The sequence below is a fragment of the Fringilla coelebs genome, assembly GCF_963513975.1.
Source record: "Fringilla coelebs genome assembly, chromosome: 2".
Lineage (NCBI taxonomy): Eukaryota > Metazoa > Chordata > Aves > Passeriformes > Fringillidae > Fringilla > Fringilla coelebs.
The window spans coordinates 103,843,288-103,860,353 of NC_140029.1; the positions used below are offsets into that span (position 1 = coordinate 103,843,288).

A 17,066-nucleotide genomic window follows, 5' to 3' on the forward strand; every position below is an offset into this window, starting at 1 on the left:
TGATTTCCTTTGTGTCAAGCTGGACAAAGAGGTCATCCTAAACTGAGCTACAGTATATTTCTTTTTCGTGTCTCAACTTTTCTTTTAAAGGCAATAAAGAACTCTACACACTTCAGAGAAGCACTTTTCCAAGTAGTAGAAGCATTTTATTAGTTCCCTTTGCGACACCACAAAATGGCCATAAAGTTAATGTAAGTTGGACAGCCAACTTTTTCTTTTAAGGATGTTTCCAACCCATGTGATTAATACTCACAAGTAAGCAGCTTTTCCTTCTTCCAGTTCTTTACTTTTTCCACTTGAACCACTCTTCTTCCCACAGATTCTCCTGGTGATGCACATGAGCAATCCACATTGTCGTACAAAGAAGCAGCTAACATCAGTCACAACCAGGATTAACAAAAGGGCTGCCACTCCCAGGCCAATGACAGCACCAAGTCCAAGACCATTAAAAAGAGTGTCTTCAAGGAAAGAAAATTAAGATATATTAATAACACTAATTCTAAAATGTAATTTTCTAAGCTGGTTGGTCAGGAGAGTAAAGGATGTTTAGGGATGAACCATTCAGAAATTATTGGAAATAAGCAGTCCTGATGATTACGCATATATCACACCAGATTAAAATCACAAAAAAACCCCATTTCTTCTGCACAATATTTTCCAAATGCCAAAATTCCAGTAAGTTAAAAAAAAAATGGCATTAATTAATAGCAAATAATATCACATCATAAAATTCCATGACTAAGAGTATCAATAAGCAGGGTAAGGCAAATATTTTCAATGTTCAAAATGAACATTGATATAAGTTATCTTTTCTGCATTTCAAATACAATTAATTAGCAGTGATGTTAAGCAGAATTACTGAAAGGTTTAAGAGACTGACAAACCAGTGTTTATTGTAATTTTCTGAATTAGAGTGAAAAATAACTTAATTCAAGTTATTTTATCTGCAAACAGTTGCACGCACTTAGTCTTAAGTAATTTAATATGGGGAAAAATATGCATATCGTCAAATGATTATAGGGTCAGGACCTCATCTTGTTTAGTCTTGTACCCTGAAAATGCAATCATACACTTCAAAATAAACATATTCCACACTTGATCTTGCTTTCTGTGTTTGAATTTTGAGAGCTGATGTTTAGGTAATTTCATTTCATTACAAATCTCAGGAAAAATATTTTAATGTTTTGCCTTGGTTGATATTCCCATCACATGAAGGCTGCAAACCCTTTTGAATAGTGTGATTCTCAGGAGTCTGTGAATTCAGATGAGGCTCATAGAGGAGAGAATTTGTATCTGATCATTGCCTAGGGGGGGAAAAAGGCTCATGCACCCAGCTAATTGAAGAAGATGCCAAACTGGCTCAGCTATTGGCCTGTGACAATTTCCTAATGTTAGACTGCACTGAGTAAACCCCAGGGGAGTGGAACTGGGTGAGTTTGCCCATGGATGTTGCACACCAGCATTGCTTCCCTGGCACTCCCGTGTCCTGGAGTGATGCCTGAGCCCACAACACTCACTGGGACATTTCCATCTGCTGCTCTGCCTGTTGCCAAAATAAGAGCAAGATTATTCTGGCCAGAGATTACTTGAATCCTGTTGTAACAGACACCAAACAATTACATGATGTAACATAATATAAATATTTTAATTGGGTTACTAATATTTTCCTCTTCTTTCTTGTCCAACTCCCCTATACACTATAGATTGTTTTCAGATTAAGCACAGATTTTTATATTCCTGCTTAAAAATTTTTAATGATAATATCTTTACCAATTCAAATGTAATTTGAAAGTTATCTTAAATCAATAAATATATATTCTTTGTCTAGTCTTTGTTTAGAACTCTAAAATGGAAAAGTAAAACTTTTTTCAAAGGAAGGGGAGCATTTTACTTCTTAAGCAATTAATTTCATTTTCTTTTGTATGGGTTGTTTTAATATAGAAATGATCTTCACAATGTTATTACACAATAAGCTAGAATTCAATGTATATATTTCCATGGATGGATAAGCAGAAAAACAGACATATTGCTTCAAAATTATTTTCCTTTGTTCAGAAGAACTGAAAAACCGCTACATAAATTATAAAAATAATGGTGCAGCAATGAAATGATTTATCATTTATGCATTGCCCATCAGCAATGTCAAAAGTTGATGCTTTAATTTTTTTTTTAAACAACAGCATTCCTATTTAAATATTATACTTTCTGATATGTCTTCTAAAACTTATTTTATTCCTATATCCACCCACATTTTGGTGAATTTCATTGTAACTTTCAGTAATTTTTTACACCAGTATGAATTGTCAGAAAGATATAAGTAGATATTTAATTCCAGTTTATTAAAAAGCTAATATATTTCAATTGTTATAATATTAGAAAATTCTAAAGTCAGCTTTAGAGACCTCATACAGCGAATCTCTGTACCTTCTCAACCATCAACTACAATGTGAAGGAGAAAAATTAGGATGATTTAATCCAAATTTTGAAAGAAATTCAGAGGTTTTTTACTGGTTTAGTTTTGGGACTTTTTTTCCTTAATAAAGTGTTAAAAAGTTTTTACTATGAAGAGATACATTTTCCACTGCTGTGAACAGCACTTTCAGTGTCCTTGGAACATTGTGAAATGTCAAGGTTCTCATTCTAAGTGATCCAGTGGCAGAAATGACTACACAGTATCTTCACTGGTGAGTGAAGGAAATGTTTACAGTGGCAATATTGCTCCTTTGTTTTGCCATAGTTGTGTGGGACACTCTGTTTTTTCATTTCTAGTTTTCCTTGTAAGGGTGAGACATCTGAGACACAAGTATTTGACTGCTGTATATTTCTCCATCTCTTCATGGCTGATGATCTCCTTTACATTCAGCATTCCCCATCCTTGCTCCTGCTCTACCAGTCCTAAGTAATTTTTTTCCTACTTGAAACCCTTTTATTCCTGCAGGTTTCCTAAAATTGTCAACAGTTTTCCAGCATTTCTCTCCTTTATCTCCTGCACCCCAAAGGGTGACAGGAACGTAGCCAAATCCAGAGGTAGGGTGAGGAGCATGGCTGTGATCAGCCTTCTCACCTGTCTGAGGATCTGTGTACTTCTTCTGAAAACAGAGAGAAACTAGGCAGCCTTGTTCTTAAAATCTATGTGTTTTATGGTTTATCTTTAATCTTAATGAAAACATACAAAATTAATTTTTTAGAAGTTTATCTGTGGCTTAATTCTGTTCTTTCTTGAATTGCTTTTATTTTGTACTTGCCTATCTGCTCCCACCAAAGTCAGCTGTAAAACTAATCCCAATAACTATTAAAGCAGATTCAGGCCACTCCTCAGTGGTTTCAAAAATCATATCCTAATATATATGTAATTTCAAAAAAAATGTGATTTTTTTTTTTCTTTTTATGTTATGACATCTACAGAAGTTCTAATTCTGTGACAGGATGAAATATTAATGTCATACTACAAACAGCGTTCCCACCAACTTTGACAAGCAACTTTGTTATCAATAAGTGTTGCCTTAAATTTAATTAAATTAGTATATTGAGTTTGTTAATCTTATTATAGTTATACTACAGAAGCTATTTTAAATATTTTACAGGTTCCCAGTATGTACCAAACAAACTTAAAATAGTAGTTCTATGTTGTGCTCTAAAATGACAAAGTATTTATGCATTAGATACTTTTCATTTTTCTAGTTAATAAAAACACTTTAAATCATAAAAATGCAATATTAGTGTGAAGCAATCAGTTCTTAGAAACCCTTTGAAAACCTTTCAAACATATTCAAAATGTTTATTGTATATCTGACTTAGTCATCTAACTACAGAGGGTCTTTTAAAACACTTCTTGCTAAAAAAGAAGAAAAAACAGGGAAGAATAAGTTCCATAGTTCTGAATGAGTCTTAATTGTAATTTGTTAAAAATAGGTTAAATTGAAAAGGATATGTTGTTTTATACAGAATGTGGCATAAGTAATGTAATACCTTGACATGATGATGAAGGAAACAGACAACTTTAAAGACACCTTTTTCACCCACTTCTTCAAAGAAATTATCATCAATGAATACTTATGGAAATAAGATTTAAAAACTTCCAGAAATGCAAAAAATAAACTAGAAAAAAGGCAAAAGCAAGTTTCTACAAATGTCATCGAAAATTTTAGCAATATTCAAGTTCTTCTTAGTGAATAAGTTATGTTTCTAATGATTTCTAATGAAATAATTGAACATTTTTTTAGGAATCATTGTTTGATGAGAAAGAGGAATGGAGAGCTTTGGCAAGTAAAAGGAAATTTTCCAGTGAAAAGAACTAAGTGAAAAGATAAATTTTCTGGACTCTCAAGTGTAAATTCGGACTAAATTCCTGTAAAGGTTCTGCACCAGACACTCTGAGGGAAGCAGGTCAAAAGGGAGAATCTCCATCTGTGTGTGTGCACAGAATCAGAGAATGGTTTGGGTTGGAAGGGAAGTTAAAGCTCACCCCACTACAACTCCACCTCCCTCTAGGCCAGTTCACTCAGAGCCCCATCCAACCTGGCCTTGGACACTTCCAGGGCTGGGGCATTCAGAGCTTCCCTGGGCAGCCTGTGCCAGTGTACAGGTCTGCTTTGCATATGGCAAAACAAAGTGTTTGCTTCTGCACAGGAACAAGACAGGCAAAATCAATGTAATCAGAGTGATGTTCAATGAACCTCTGTCCTTTGCGGGGACAGAATTTCTCTGTGCTCTTACAGAATCACATTGTATGTATTTAATTACTGCTACAATAAAATATTTATTGCAAGCTTTATAACAAGCACTCTGTGTGACCTGAGGGGTTGGATAAGGTGACATCCAGATGTCCTTTTCACACCTTCAGCGTTATTAAGTTTTGTTGGGGAGAAAAAAAGCACGTTAGCAACTTCTTGCGCATTATTACCTTCCCTCCTCCTTAGAAGGCATGCATTGAAGCTAAAATAGAAGATAGATGATTACCCAAACCTCCTTTAACAGTAATTTGAGTTTTTAAGGAAAAAAACCCAATACTATAAGATACTTTCCTAGCTTATAGGGCAACACCTGGCTGCTACAAATGCATGGTGAAGAGTTATGATATATGTTTTTCCTTTCTTTCAAGACAGTCAGAAGATAAAGTAAACTGTTCTCAATCTAAAGCAAAAATTTGAAAATTATGAACTAACTAGAAGGTGAAATTGAAATGCTTCACTAGGTCATGGCAGGAAAAACAAATTCTTGTTTATCAAGTTGAACTACACTTTTGTATTGACCCTTAAAAATGTGCCCAATCATGATGGTTATTTATGCACTGCCTCTGAATATCGTCTTTGATTTTATATCTGATCTGGAACTTTTCCTAGACTCAAAGTCTTCCAAAATGTGTATACTTACTCAAAACCTGTAAAATGACAGAAAATATAGGTCTCAAAATTTTTTTATCTATTGATGAGTACCAAAAAATCATCATGCAGTACCAAAAAATTAAACAGCTCTATAAAGTTTTCTACCAGTTAACAGTAAAACAATGGCAGGCCATGACCAAAAGAAGTAAAGAACCAGTGACTCCTCCCTACTACCCAAAGAAGCTCCAATACTTTGACTGCCACATCCAGAGCTGCATGACTTGTTTTCACAATTTATATCAATAAAACTTTTCTTTTGAGCCAGGTAAGCGCCCAGAAGCATGTCTTCCTTCAAATGAAATAAATAAATCATTCAATTTGCAACATCAGCTTGCAAGAAATCATTGGGATTCTATGCAACATTTACTGGGGGACTGTTTGATGCAAAAGAGAATGTGACAGTAAGGTGCATCCTTTTCTATCCCATTCCTTAATGCAAAAAGATGCTAAGAAGGCTATAATCGAAAATAACTGTAATGCTTTTTCTTCCTGAGTGGTTTTTCCTACAATTCTCTGCTAGGACAGATACTGCTGAAGGGCAGTGGACAAACACATGGATGTGTGCTCTGAGCTGCTCAGCTGAGTGATGTGTTCTGACAGATACACTTGGCACACAACTTTGAAAAATAAGGGGACAATACTTCTGGCTTCCTCTCACTTTCTTCTGCTCATCAGTGACAGATCTTCATTGTGTCCCCATCTCGGATGAAGTCTGAGCTGCAGTGAGTCAGGGGAGCCTGTGGTGTCTGCTACAGTCACCAAGATGTGAGCTACTGAAATAAGTGTGTCTAAAAGGTTGTACTTTTCTGGTGCTTGTCTAAGTGAAGGAGTTTTTCTTCATTATGGCTGAGACCCTCTTGCCAACAAGTTTTCTGAAATGGATTTTTGCCTTTAAATTTTACGGGAAAATGTCTTGTGTTATGAGTCTCTCGGGATAATGAGTAAGTAGGACTTGAGTTCACTTTTCCTTTTAATGGCCCTTAACAACATTTTTCATAGGAAGGTGTTTTAATAGACATAAATGCAATAGCTAAGTGTAAGAAATGGAATGTAAATAGCAGCTTGAGTATTTCTGGCAACAGTGTTTTGTCTGTGGTCATTGAGGGATAACAAGAGAAAGGATACCAAAAAACCCTTTCTTCACTACAAAAAGCATGCTGTGTGGTGAAAATGTTTTCTGGAGTTGTCATTCACTATTTTTTTAAGCAAAGTTTTAAAAAAAGAGATCCTTTGCATAATCAAACTATCCCTAAGCAGACTTCAGGAACATTTCTAATATGCCTAAAAAGTTATTCAGTTACAGCTACAGAAGCTTTTTCCTTGTATTTACTCCTTCACCATAGTAAAGGGTATTTTTTTAGCATTGTCTCCTTCCATGGGAAGTACCACAAAAATGCAGGCAGAGAGATTCCAGTCCTCCCGTGCCTTGAGAGGGAAAGACTGCACTGTGGGTTCATGGCACCAGCACTGCTCCCCAGGTTTTGGTTTCCAGTAGACTTGGGAAAATAAGTTTCTATGTCCCAGTTTCCTCCACTCAAACTGACAGCAGATTTACTGAACACATCTCTTGGAGGAGTTCCTAAGAACCTCTGCAGATTAATTAAGATTGATGTGAGTATTGAGAACATACACTTATGTGTGGTTTCAGAACTGCTATTACATAAAAGGATAAATTATTTTAATTGCTTCATTTAGGAGAATTCAAAACCATGCTGTGCATGTACCACAGAGACGTGAGAAATTTTTGCATCTTTATAGTGGATGACAACCTTAAGTAGAATATTGCAGCCAGGAGATCTGAAAAAGAGTCAAACTATCTCAGGATTGTATTTAAATTGAGAAAATATTTCAAGTTTGACAGCATTTTCTTTAAGGCCTATGTAAATTCAAGCACAGCAGTTTTAAGAAGTAATACTTGGAATATTAATATAATTATTTTATAGCATTAGCTACAAAAAGAGCAGTTTAATATAAGTGCATACAGTGCATGTTTTTACTTTAAAATGTTTGATCACTACAACTGCAACTTCCAGCAGAGTTCTGCTTTGTAGGGCAGCTTTTGCCAGTATTAAAACTTCCTTTGGGAATACAACTTCTATCAGGCAGATTAAATCAGAATGGATCAAGATCAGGCTGCATATTTATACAGACAATGCACATACCTGCTTCACTAGTGCAGCAGCATGGCAGCCACCTAATATGAGCAAAACTTAAAATTCATTAATTCTTATTTTAGTGACTTTGATGTTTGTGGTGGGGTGGAGATTTTTGTTTGTTGGTTTGCTTGGTTGGTTTTGGATTTTTTTTGTTTTTCGGTATTTTGTTAGTTTGGGTTTTTAAAAATATTCACTATTGGATAAAACACTGTAGAAAAAATGCAGATACGATGCCAAAAATTATCTCTGCAGATACAAAACATATCACATAGACAGTACAAGAAAAAAAGCATTTTTCAACAATAAAGAAAATACAGATAGTAATGCTTTAAGTCAGTTTTCTTTATTACAAAAAATGAAGACAGAAGTTGCATGAAATAAAATGAACTTTGAACAACAGATGAAAGACACACTAAGTTACATATATTTCTTGACATTGTGTTTGGAAAGGTGCTGAGGGACATCACAGTTACACCATGCACACGTTCTTCAGGGAAAAAGCAGAGATGACAACAAGTGCTGCATGCATGAAAAATCAGTGGAGCAAAATGGTAGTGAATTATGAACAAGATAGAAATAAGCAGTGTTTCATAAAATAAAATAACTACTTTAAACTCAGATTTTTTTCCTTGCCTTTCACACTGTTTTTGAAAACAGAAACTTACAGATTTTGCAGTGTATTTGATATTTTTTACAGAATTAGTTTTTAGTACATTGTATGTATGTTTGTTTATAATTCTGTTGGATACATACACTGAGAAAGATTTACTTTGCTTCTATTATGGACATTTAATACATGCATTAAAATTAAAACTTTATGTAAATAAAATATGCACTGGAAATTGCCTCTAGAAAAATGTTAAATGTAAAATAAATATACAGAACTGTTAATATGAATATCTACAACACAATGGTAGTATGGTGGCAAGAATTACTACCACAGCTTCTTGGGACTTCAGACTCTATAATAAATGAACAAAAATTGATATTCCTACCTCAGTTTCTTGCTCTTGTTGTAAAATATCTGAACTTAGCACAGCATTCAAGTGTACAGCTTGCATACAGCTACTGTTTCTAAACAGACAAAGTTGGTTCACCTCTACACTTGGTATGTAAGGCCATCAGCTTTATATTAAGATGTCATTGACATTAAAGGGAAAAGGTGATTTTCCATCACTTATGCATTATGTCTGATAAGTATATAGCAATGGAAAACTGAACATTCCTTACATGCCTGAAAAAAATGAGTGGATAAAGTAAATGTGATAAGCATAAATGAGACCTAAATCCAGGAAAGATTTCAGTGATGTCATTATAGACCTCAGAAGCTACATTTCTCTACGTAATATTCAACTTTCATCCTAAAAGTAACATTTCCTTTTTTCCTTGTTTTCCTTTGCTCCAAAAATTCCTTAAAAAATGAACAATCAGAAATCATCAACATACTGGACAGCAGATAGAGAACTGGCAACTATTAGCACAATCACAAATTGTATACAAATCGCCATTATGTCTTATTAAAAAAAAAAAAAAAAAGAAGAAAAAAAACCCCAACAAAGCTTTTTGAGGCTTAATTAGTTAACTTTACATTTGCATACACATTTGAGTGGTGCCTGTGCAGGTTTCCATGATGGAGAGAGAAAATCTGCTAAGACCCTGAGAACTGACTGAGAATTGGTCCTAAGGTTATGTGTATAATTAAATCACCATATCTGTTTATCTTTTAAATAAATATTGTTCACATGCATATAATATTTTTTGCATCAGTGCTTGGCCTTATACTTTCACAAAAAAATTAAATGGAAAGTTATTTTGTTATTTGGTAATAGTATGTTTTGTACACCTCGAAAAACCTTTCAGAAGTTATATTTTATACCCAATGTATGCAATTTGTGAGTCTATTTCTGGGCAATATTTTTCCTTTCTAGAGAGACAGCAATTTATATTTTAATAACCCTACAGCAGTAAAAAAAGGATTGCATTTGAAGTTGCATTATGTAAATACTTTGATTTGTGAACAATTTGTAAATGTTAGGAACTTGTCAAAACTCTGGAAAGAAGAAAGACAACAAATAAAATCTGATTAGGAAAGAAGCCAGCCTTATACTCTAAAAGTTGTAAATCCCAACATTTAAAAAATACTGTTCCTTAGAGATATACTGCTATATCACAGAATAATCATTACCCCTTTTAAGTTTCTGTGCCACCAATTTGGATTTAAGGCACAAGCTCAGTGTAGCATATTTTAGGACTTCAGTGTTACAGACAGTTTAACATTAGCATTTCAAAATATGTCACAATGTTAAAAAAAATTGTAACATTTTACACTGTCAGTCATAAGACCTAAAATCCCTTTTACAATTACAACATTTAAAGGAACAAATTTACTTATCTAACATTTAAATACTAATGTCAAAAGTAAATTGAATTCAATTTGTAAAGACATATTTATCATTTTAATAGAGTTTAAATTACAATTTTAAGCTGTTCAGTCTATACCTATGAATTATAATTTAATTTGAAAATGTCTCTGTTCATTTTTTCCTCATTCTTGTCTGTAAGAAGCCAAGATTTTGAAATCTTCCGAATATTCACACAGATTGCACAAAATACTGTGAAATAATCTCACCATCATTGTTTGCAAAGATACAATTATGAAACACTCATGAAGAGAATTCCAAACAAAGCTGTATTAGTCATTCATCTGAGAAGATATATGACAACCCAAGGACATTATTCTCTTCCACTTTTTCTTCCTCGTTACAGAGGTTTTGGGTCACTGCCCAGAACTGCCTGGCTCTGCAGTCACATAATCCCTACAATATTGGTTTAAGTCATTCTCTTTGGAATTTGATGGGAAGAGGAGGGCCAAAAGAAAAGGATCACATTCAAAGTACTTGATAACCTCAAAATACAAAGCACAGAATAATTTAAATTGGAGCAGACCTAAAATTTCTCTCATTTAACAGAGCAAATTTATCTAGTTCCCAGCTGAAGTTACTATCAGTTGGAAAAAAAGATAAGTGATCCAAATTTTTCTCTTTATCCCACTGGCATTGTGACACTGAGGATAAAAGACAACTTGCCATTCATAATGTATATTTAGCTTCTAAAGTTTCTCAAGGCTTTTCATTATCTCCTTCACAGTATGTTTGGAGAGCTCACAGTCAATCAGTCTCTGCCCCCTAATTCCTATCTTGTCTTCTTATATACTTATCTGCAATGTTAGAATGACTTGCTAAGATATTAAATTTATAGCCTGTAAAGAGCTCTTCACATGTCTTACTGGAGTAGAAAAATGATATGGGAATTTTCATTTCTTTGCTTTTCTGCCTACTTGTAGTAGTGTCCAGTCTTGTTTTATTAAAAAAATTAAGAACAGTGACAAGTATGTGGAAGGTGAAAACATATTACACAACATTTAGTAGAATAGCATCAAGGTTTCAAATTTCAGAAAATTAGGAAAATTCTACAAAATAAGGAAATACTGGGATCAGACTGTCTGTGCAACCTTATAAGACCCTATTTTATTTTTCAGTTTATGAGACAATATAAATGTTACTCAGGACTCTTTAATGCAGTGGTAGGTGCTCATTAGTTTTGATTGGATCTGCAATTTTATTTTCTTTACTGTTCAGCACCAAGAGAAGATTCTGTTCCCTCATGTGCAAGCGATGCCTTTCTTACAGTGGGATCAGAATGCAGAAGGGATGTGGCTGCAAAGAGGAGCCCCCAGAAAGAATTTTCTGCTCCCCTGGACCAAAAGGGAGTCCCGGTGTTTGTGCACCACTGAGCTGCTGCAGACTGAGAAAGATCTCCCAGCAGTGGTTTGTAGTAGGCTGTACTGTGGGTTTCTTTCCCCTTCACATCTACTACAGCATCTACTTACTAAATATTGGACAATCACCAGTTCTTGGATGATAAGTAGAGATATCCTTGCAGTTTTGTTGCCACGGAAGGCAATAGTGGCAATAGTGACAACAACAAACACTTTCACTGTCTGGATTTTCAAAATGGTAAGAGGAAAAAAAAAGAAAACCTCTTGCAAAAGTTCCTGGCCAAGGTGATTCTTTCACTAAAAACAAATTTAGCACTAGCAACAACATTTGTCCGAGTTAGACTCAATTGAAAATATGTTCTCAGATTTGAGAGTTTTTGGTAACTTATGTGTAGCTAGAAATTCCAGATCCGCTATAACATAGTTAAAATGAAAAGTTTCATTAAAAATATTATCTAGCCTTCATTAGTTACATCTCTTGGTTCAATAAGCACTTAATCATTTAAAAAAATAAATAATATATATTGGAAGAACACCTATACAACTAAATTACAAAGTCAATATATATATTAACATTGTTTGTGCATGGAAAAATGGGTTTTGACCTGAGTGGCCCTAAATAGGAACCCAAAGTTTCAACTCCCACAAAATTAGAAGAGAAAATATCTTTCTTTACCACACTATGTCGGTCAGGCACTCATCAATGTAATTAATTTCAAAGTAATGTCATGACATTAAGTCAAAGCGACAGAACATAGTGGCAAGGGCCATGGATGAAACAGTGGCTTGACTTTACAGTGAGAGCTTATCTGCAGATCACAATGAAATTAATGTTTTCTAGATAGCAATCTTTTCAATTCCAGACACTTCATTACACTAAATACGTGAACTATTTAAAAAAGTATTTCTGTCAATAAATTATTTCATAGACTTACACACTGAAGACATATTACTTGTGACATAGTCCAATTTTCTAAAATGATTGTTAGCTGCTTTAGATGAGGAGAAGTTTTATTTTGATGTCCTAAAGGAAAGACTTCCAAAAATATTTAAAAACTGGCAAAAATCATCATTATCAATATTTCTTAGAAATAAGAAAATCCTTTAACTGAGGGAAGATATATAGATACTTAATTTTGACCAATCGATTTCCAATTTGTAAGATAACTTTTTTTAGATCCCAAAAGGTACAAGGAGGAAAAAATCAACATATAGAGTTAATTTATCATGTTTGTTATATTAAGTAACGATTTGAAGGGAACTGTCTTAAAATCAATATTTAATTCTGCCTTAGTTTTAAAGTGCATTGCTTTCTCAGGTTATTCTGCATGCAACAGAGAAATGAACCATAAACCTAGACAACTACATAAGTTTTACAATCAAATATATGCAATAAAATATATATATGGACTCTTATTAAATAAAATCTTTTTCCTGAGGTTTTGCACACACAGCTGCAGAGCTCATAAGCCATGCTTTTAATATATAAAACAGGAAAAAATGCTTTTTCCATTTTTACTACAGGTCAAAATTGAACCTCTGGAGCTCCCAAGTCCTACAGATGCCATGAAATGAAATGTGGCACCTTTGCAGTCACAAGAAGTGACTTTGGTGGGCAGGGACATATTTCATGTGCTGAGGCATGTCTGTGGAGAGGCACAGAAAAAGTATTTGAAATGAAACACTATGAACTAAAACAATTCATAAATAATTGGTTAGGGAAGACATGCTTGTTAAAATCCATTAGAAAGTACAAAACATATCTGTATTCACAGAACCATAGAATGGCCTGGGTTTTGAGGGACCTTAAAAACCTTCCAACCCTCTGCTGTGGACAGGGACACCTTCCACTAGACCAGGTTTCTCAGAGCTCCATCCAGCCTGGACTTAAACTGTTTTTATTAAGCATAAAGTTTTAAGTGCCTTCTGTCAGGAACCAGTGAAAGGACAACTCTTTGCAAAGGATTAGTACAAAATGGAAATACTCTCCTGGAAGATGAATTGGTGGTGTACCTGGAAAGCCATGTGACTAACAATGGTAAGGTCTCTGCATGAATTTCTTATAATCAAAATCTAGTTGAGAAAATAGAACCAATTCATGTTGATCAAATTCAGTAAGTCAGATTCTCTGTGTTCTGTCAAGCATCACCTTTTGAATTTGTCACAGAACTCACCAGGCTTCCGAAAAGCCCCATGAAAAATTTTGCATGCACAGACTGAAGTAATTACACTTTTTAGGATATTGACTTGGAATGGAAATTTTGGAAGAGCTGTAGAAAAGTTACAAATTTTATAATGTATGTGTTTATTTTCCAGCAAATAAAAAATTAGGAGAGGAAGAATACATATTGCTTGTCCTATCATCAACAGTATAAAAACATGCACCAGAAACTTATGGCTACAATGAGAGAGAAAACAGCAGCATTCAGCTGCAGGGACTGGCCTCCATTTTCACGTCTAGTAGCTTCACAGCATCTGTCTGTGTGGATAAGAATAGTTATAGAAAATCAAGAGTGTGAAAAAGAAGTAAATTTTAGGAAGAAAAAGTGGAAAAGTTGAGACAGCATGAAAAAGAAAGTATCAAAAGGAAACAAAAGTGACAGTGGGAAAGAAAAAAGAAAAAAAAATATTTACATTGTGCCAAAGACAGTCACTTGAAAGACATTAACGAAAACATCAAATGATGAGTAAAGAATAGATGAAATGGCAACCATTGAAGTACCCCAGCCAAATCTATATAATCTAATACTAAAATTGTGGAAAAGGTATAGCTCCATAGCAGCAATGTGATCCTCCTCACCAGTCAAAGTAGCAAACTATTTGGTCTAATTTTAAAACAGTTTATTTAAATGCTTCACCTGAAGCATGTTTCTTGATTCCCCCTGAGACCATTCAGCCAAGCCCAACCTGAATACAATTTTGACTTTTATGTTGGAGGTACTTGGAACTCACAAAACTGCCATGTCACACTGACCTGTAGCTATCAGAAATAGTGACTACTGACTGTTTAAAGCATGGAGTAATGAAAGCAAGGAGAAACACCAGCCTGTAGGCTGAAAGGAGAAAATAGGACTGTGTCAATAATTACACAAAAAGAAAGTTACAGTCATACAAAAGAAGAGACAGGCTTGTTTATCTGTTTCTCCTTGCTAATGGCTTTATCTTGTTCCTGAATTATTGTAGGAGATCACAATGGGCCACCATGAAAACTGGCTTCAATAATATGGACACAGGTCCAATTAAAATGTGAATGGCCCGTGCAATTAACACAGGCAGCTCAGTAATTAGATATTGACTTTGACACTAGAGTGGGAACAAAGAAACTTCTTAGACATTCACATCCTCACAGTATGTCTGGTAATAATTACAAAGTTTGAATATATTTTTTCTACAAATATTTATATTGAAGGTTCATTTTTTGGTAAATAATACAGTAAAATTTATGCACTATATAGTGTATTTACTAGATTTTTTTTCCAGCTACAGTGACACAATAATTATATTGGCAGTGATTAATACCAGTGTAAAAGTAATATTTCAAAAAAGACTTCAAAAGAAATGAAAATGTATAAAACCTTATGCAGTATAAGCAATAACCTTGGCTAAATCTTTACTTTAAAACTGATTTAAGAAACTGGAAATGGAAGCAACTATTAAGCAAATGGAAGCAAACTATAAAGCTAAATATAGTCTTGTATGCACAATATTTAACCAATGCATAATCTTCTTCTCACAGAAATGCCCCTGTTCTTGCATGCATGATAACTATCTTATGTAGATTACTATCAAGTAGAAAAGGCAGCAACATAAATAAACTAAGAACAGTTATGGGCATTATTCCATCCTCACCCATATCTCTACTATGATGTTTCCAGTGATACCCAGTGTGTTCAAGCCATTCAAAATTCACAACCAATTATTTTTCTTAAGACTTACATAGTTTGGACCATATACTCATAGAAAAAAAAAAAACCAACAAAAAACCACAAACCTTAAGCACATTAAAATTCCACATTTACTTCGATAATTCAGTTTTTAAATATTTTTAGAGAATATACCTAAGCATTTCATCTTTTAATTGGCACCCAGGGATATTTTAATTAGAAAGCATCCTAATGCTAGCAATTACCTACAACAAATAAAAAGGGTTAGAATACCATAAATGTAAAGTGTGGCCTTGCACTTCAACATTCAACATCTAGAGTGATTTCCTTTTTTTTCATAGCATTCAAAAAGATAAGTAAACTAAAATTCATGTGATAAAAGAACAAAATTTAATTCCTTTTGAAGCAGAAATTCTGAGAATAAAGAATAGCTCTTTGATTGCTGCTCCACTGCTATTCAGTGGTAGTTAATGTCTGTGATAGCAGTACCATAAGAATTAGATTTTATTAAATTATTTTTTTTCTGTTAACATTTTTGATGGTGCAAGCCTTTTTCTCTCTCTCTCTGATTCATATCAAATAAGTTCTATCAGTTTTAGTGAGAGATTTCTATCCCTTTTCATGTAATAACTTTAGTCTTTGCAGGAAATGGAGCAAACAGCTGGTTTTAGCCTAGAGCAAGAACATGCCCTATCACTTTCAACAATGATCATCTCCAGGATTTGATGAGAAATGGCTCTTATTCAGCAAATTTACTACTGGTTTGCAAAACAATACCAGGGGCAGTTATCTTTCTGAAGTTTTAAAGACTAATAAATCTGATTGGTGTGAGTCCTACCAAATTCTTTTCTCAAAGCAGGAGACCTCAAAGATACATTTCATCTCCCTATTCTTTTCAGAAAATAACAGAATTATTCTTCCATCATAGCAATATTGGCTGAAGAATTTACTTTACACTTTTAGCTCAGGATTACAATCTGAACAAAAGTCAGACAAAAACCTTCATTTTTAAATTCTTATTTTGGAATTACAATATCCTTTAGCCTATGAGAAAATGAGTCAGGTAACTTCACAAGGATAATGCTGAAGCTCTTCCTTGTCTTGGGAATATGATTGGAGCTCCAAGGAGACTGACATGCCACAGGCTTTCTTTTTTGACTCCTGCATTTTGTTCTTCATTTTAGATTTAGCTAAAACCCTAACTAGTCAGATCTGTAGAGACAGATTGTGAAATCCTGTAATGCACAAAACTGTATAAAAGAGACACTAATTATCAACTCAAAATTTCAGATCTGTGGAATGGAAATTTTACCTGTGAAAATCTTTCAAACTTCTGTTTTTTTCTTTTTCTTTTGCGGTTTAAATTTAAGGTGGCTGTCCAGGTTGGTTTAAAGATCAAGGGTCAGAAAATTTCAACCAGTCTTTTCCAAATCATTCCACTTGTTAGAAGCGTGTAAGGGTTTAATACAATATTTTGCCTACTGCACTACAAAGAATTTTACTTCTATTTTCAGATAAGATTTTATAAGGAAATTACAGGAATTTTTAAATTTTGTAGTCTCCATTCTCTAACAAATTTAGTGAAACTGTCAGCTGTATCAAAAAGTTTTCAGAAGTCCCAGACTGATGGATGTTTGTGCATGTACACACACACACACATGGCAAGGCAGTGTAGTCACAAACCATGGGCTTAAAATCATGCCAATCCTGAAAGATTCTACAGTCTTTTTATGGAGATTTAAACAGGCAATTTATAAGCCACAAGTGATGACATTTGATACTGTCTCAAGCACCTACTGGCAGCCTTTATAGCTTTTTCTATGGAAAGAGAATACAAAAGAAGACTAAAAGTCCCCATAATTCC

General features: G+C 34.1%; 1 protein-coding gene across 2 annotated transcripts in view; it reads right to left on the reverse strand.

Moving 5' to 3' along the window:
- Positions 1-17,066, reverse strand: part of NCAM2 (neural cell adhesion molecule 2) — a gene marked incomplete at both ends in the record, with an annotated part of 264,672 nt that overhangs the window by 9,015 nt on the left and 238,591 nt on the right. For both annotated transcript variants that reach the window (XM_084226908.1, XM_084226909.1), the window contains one exon: positions 254-458. In XM_084226908.1, the coding sequence (XP_084083034.1) occupies positions 254-458 (205 nt within the window). The remainder of the gene's footprint in view (positions 1-253; positions 459-17,066) is intronic.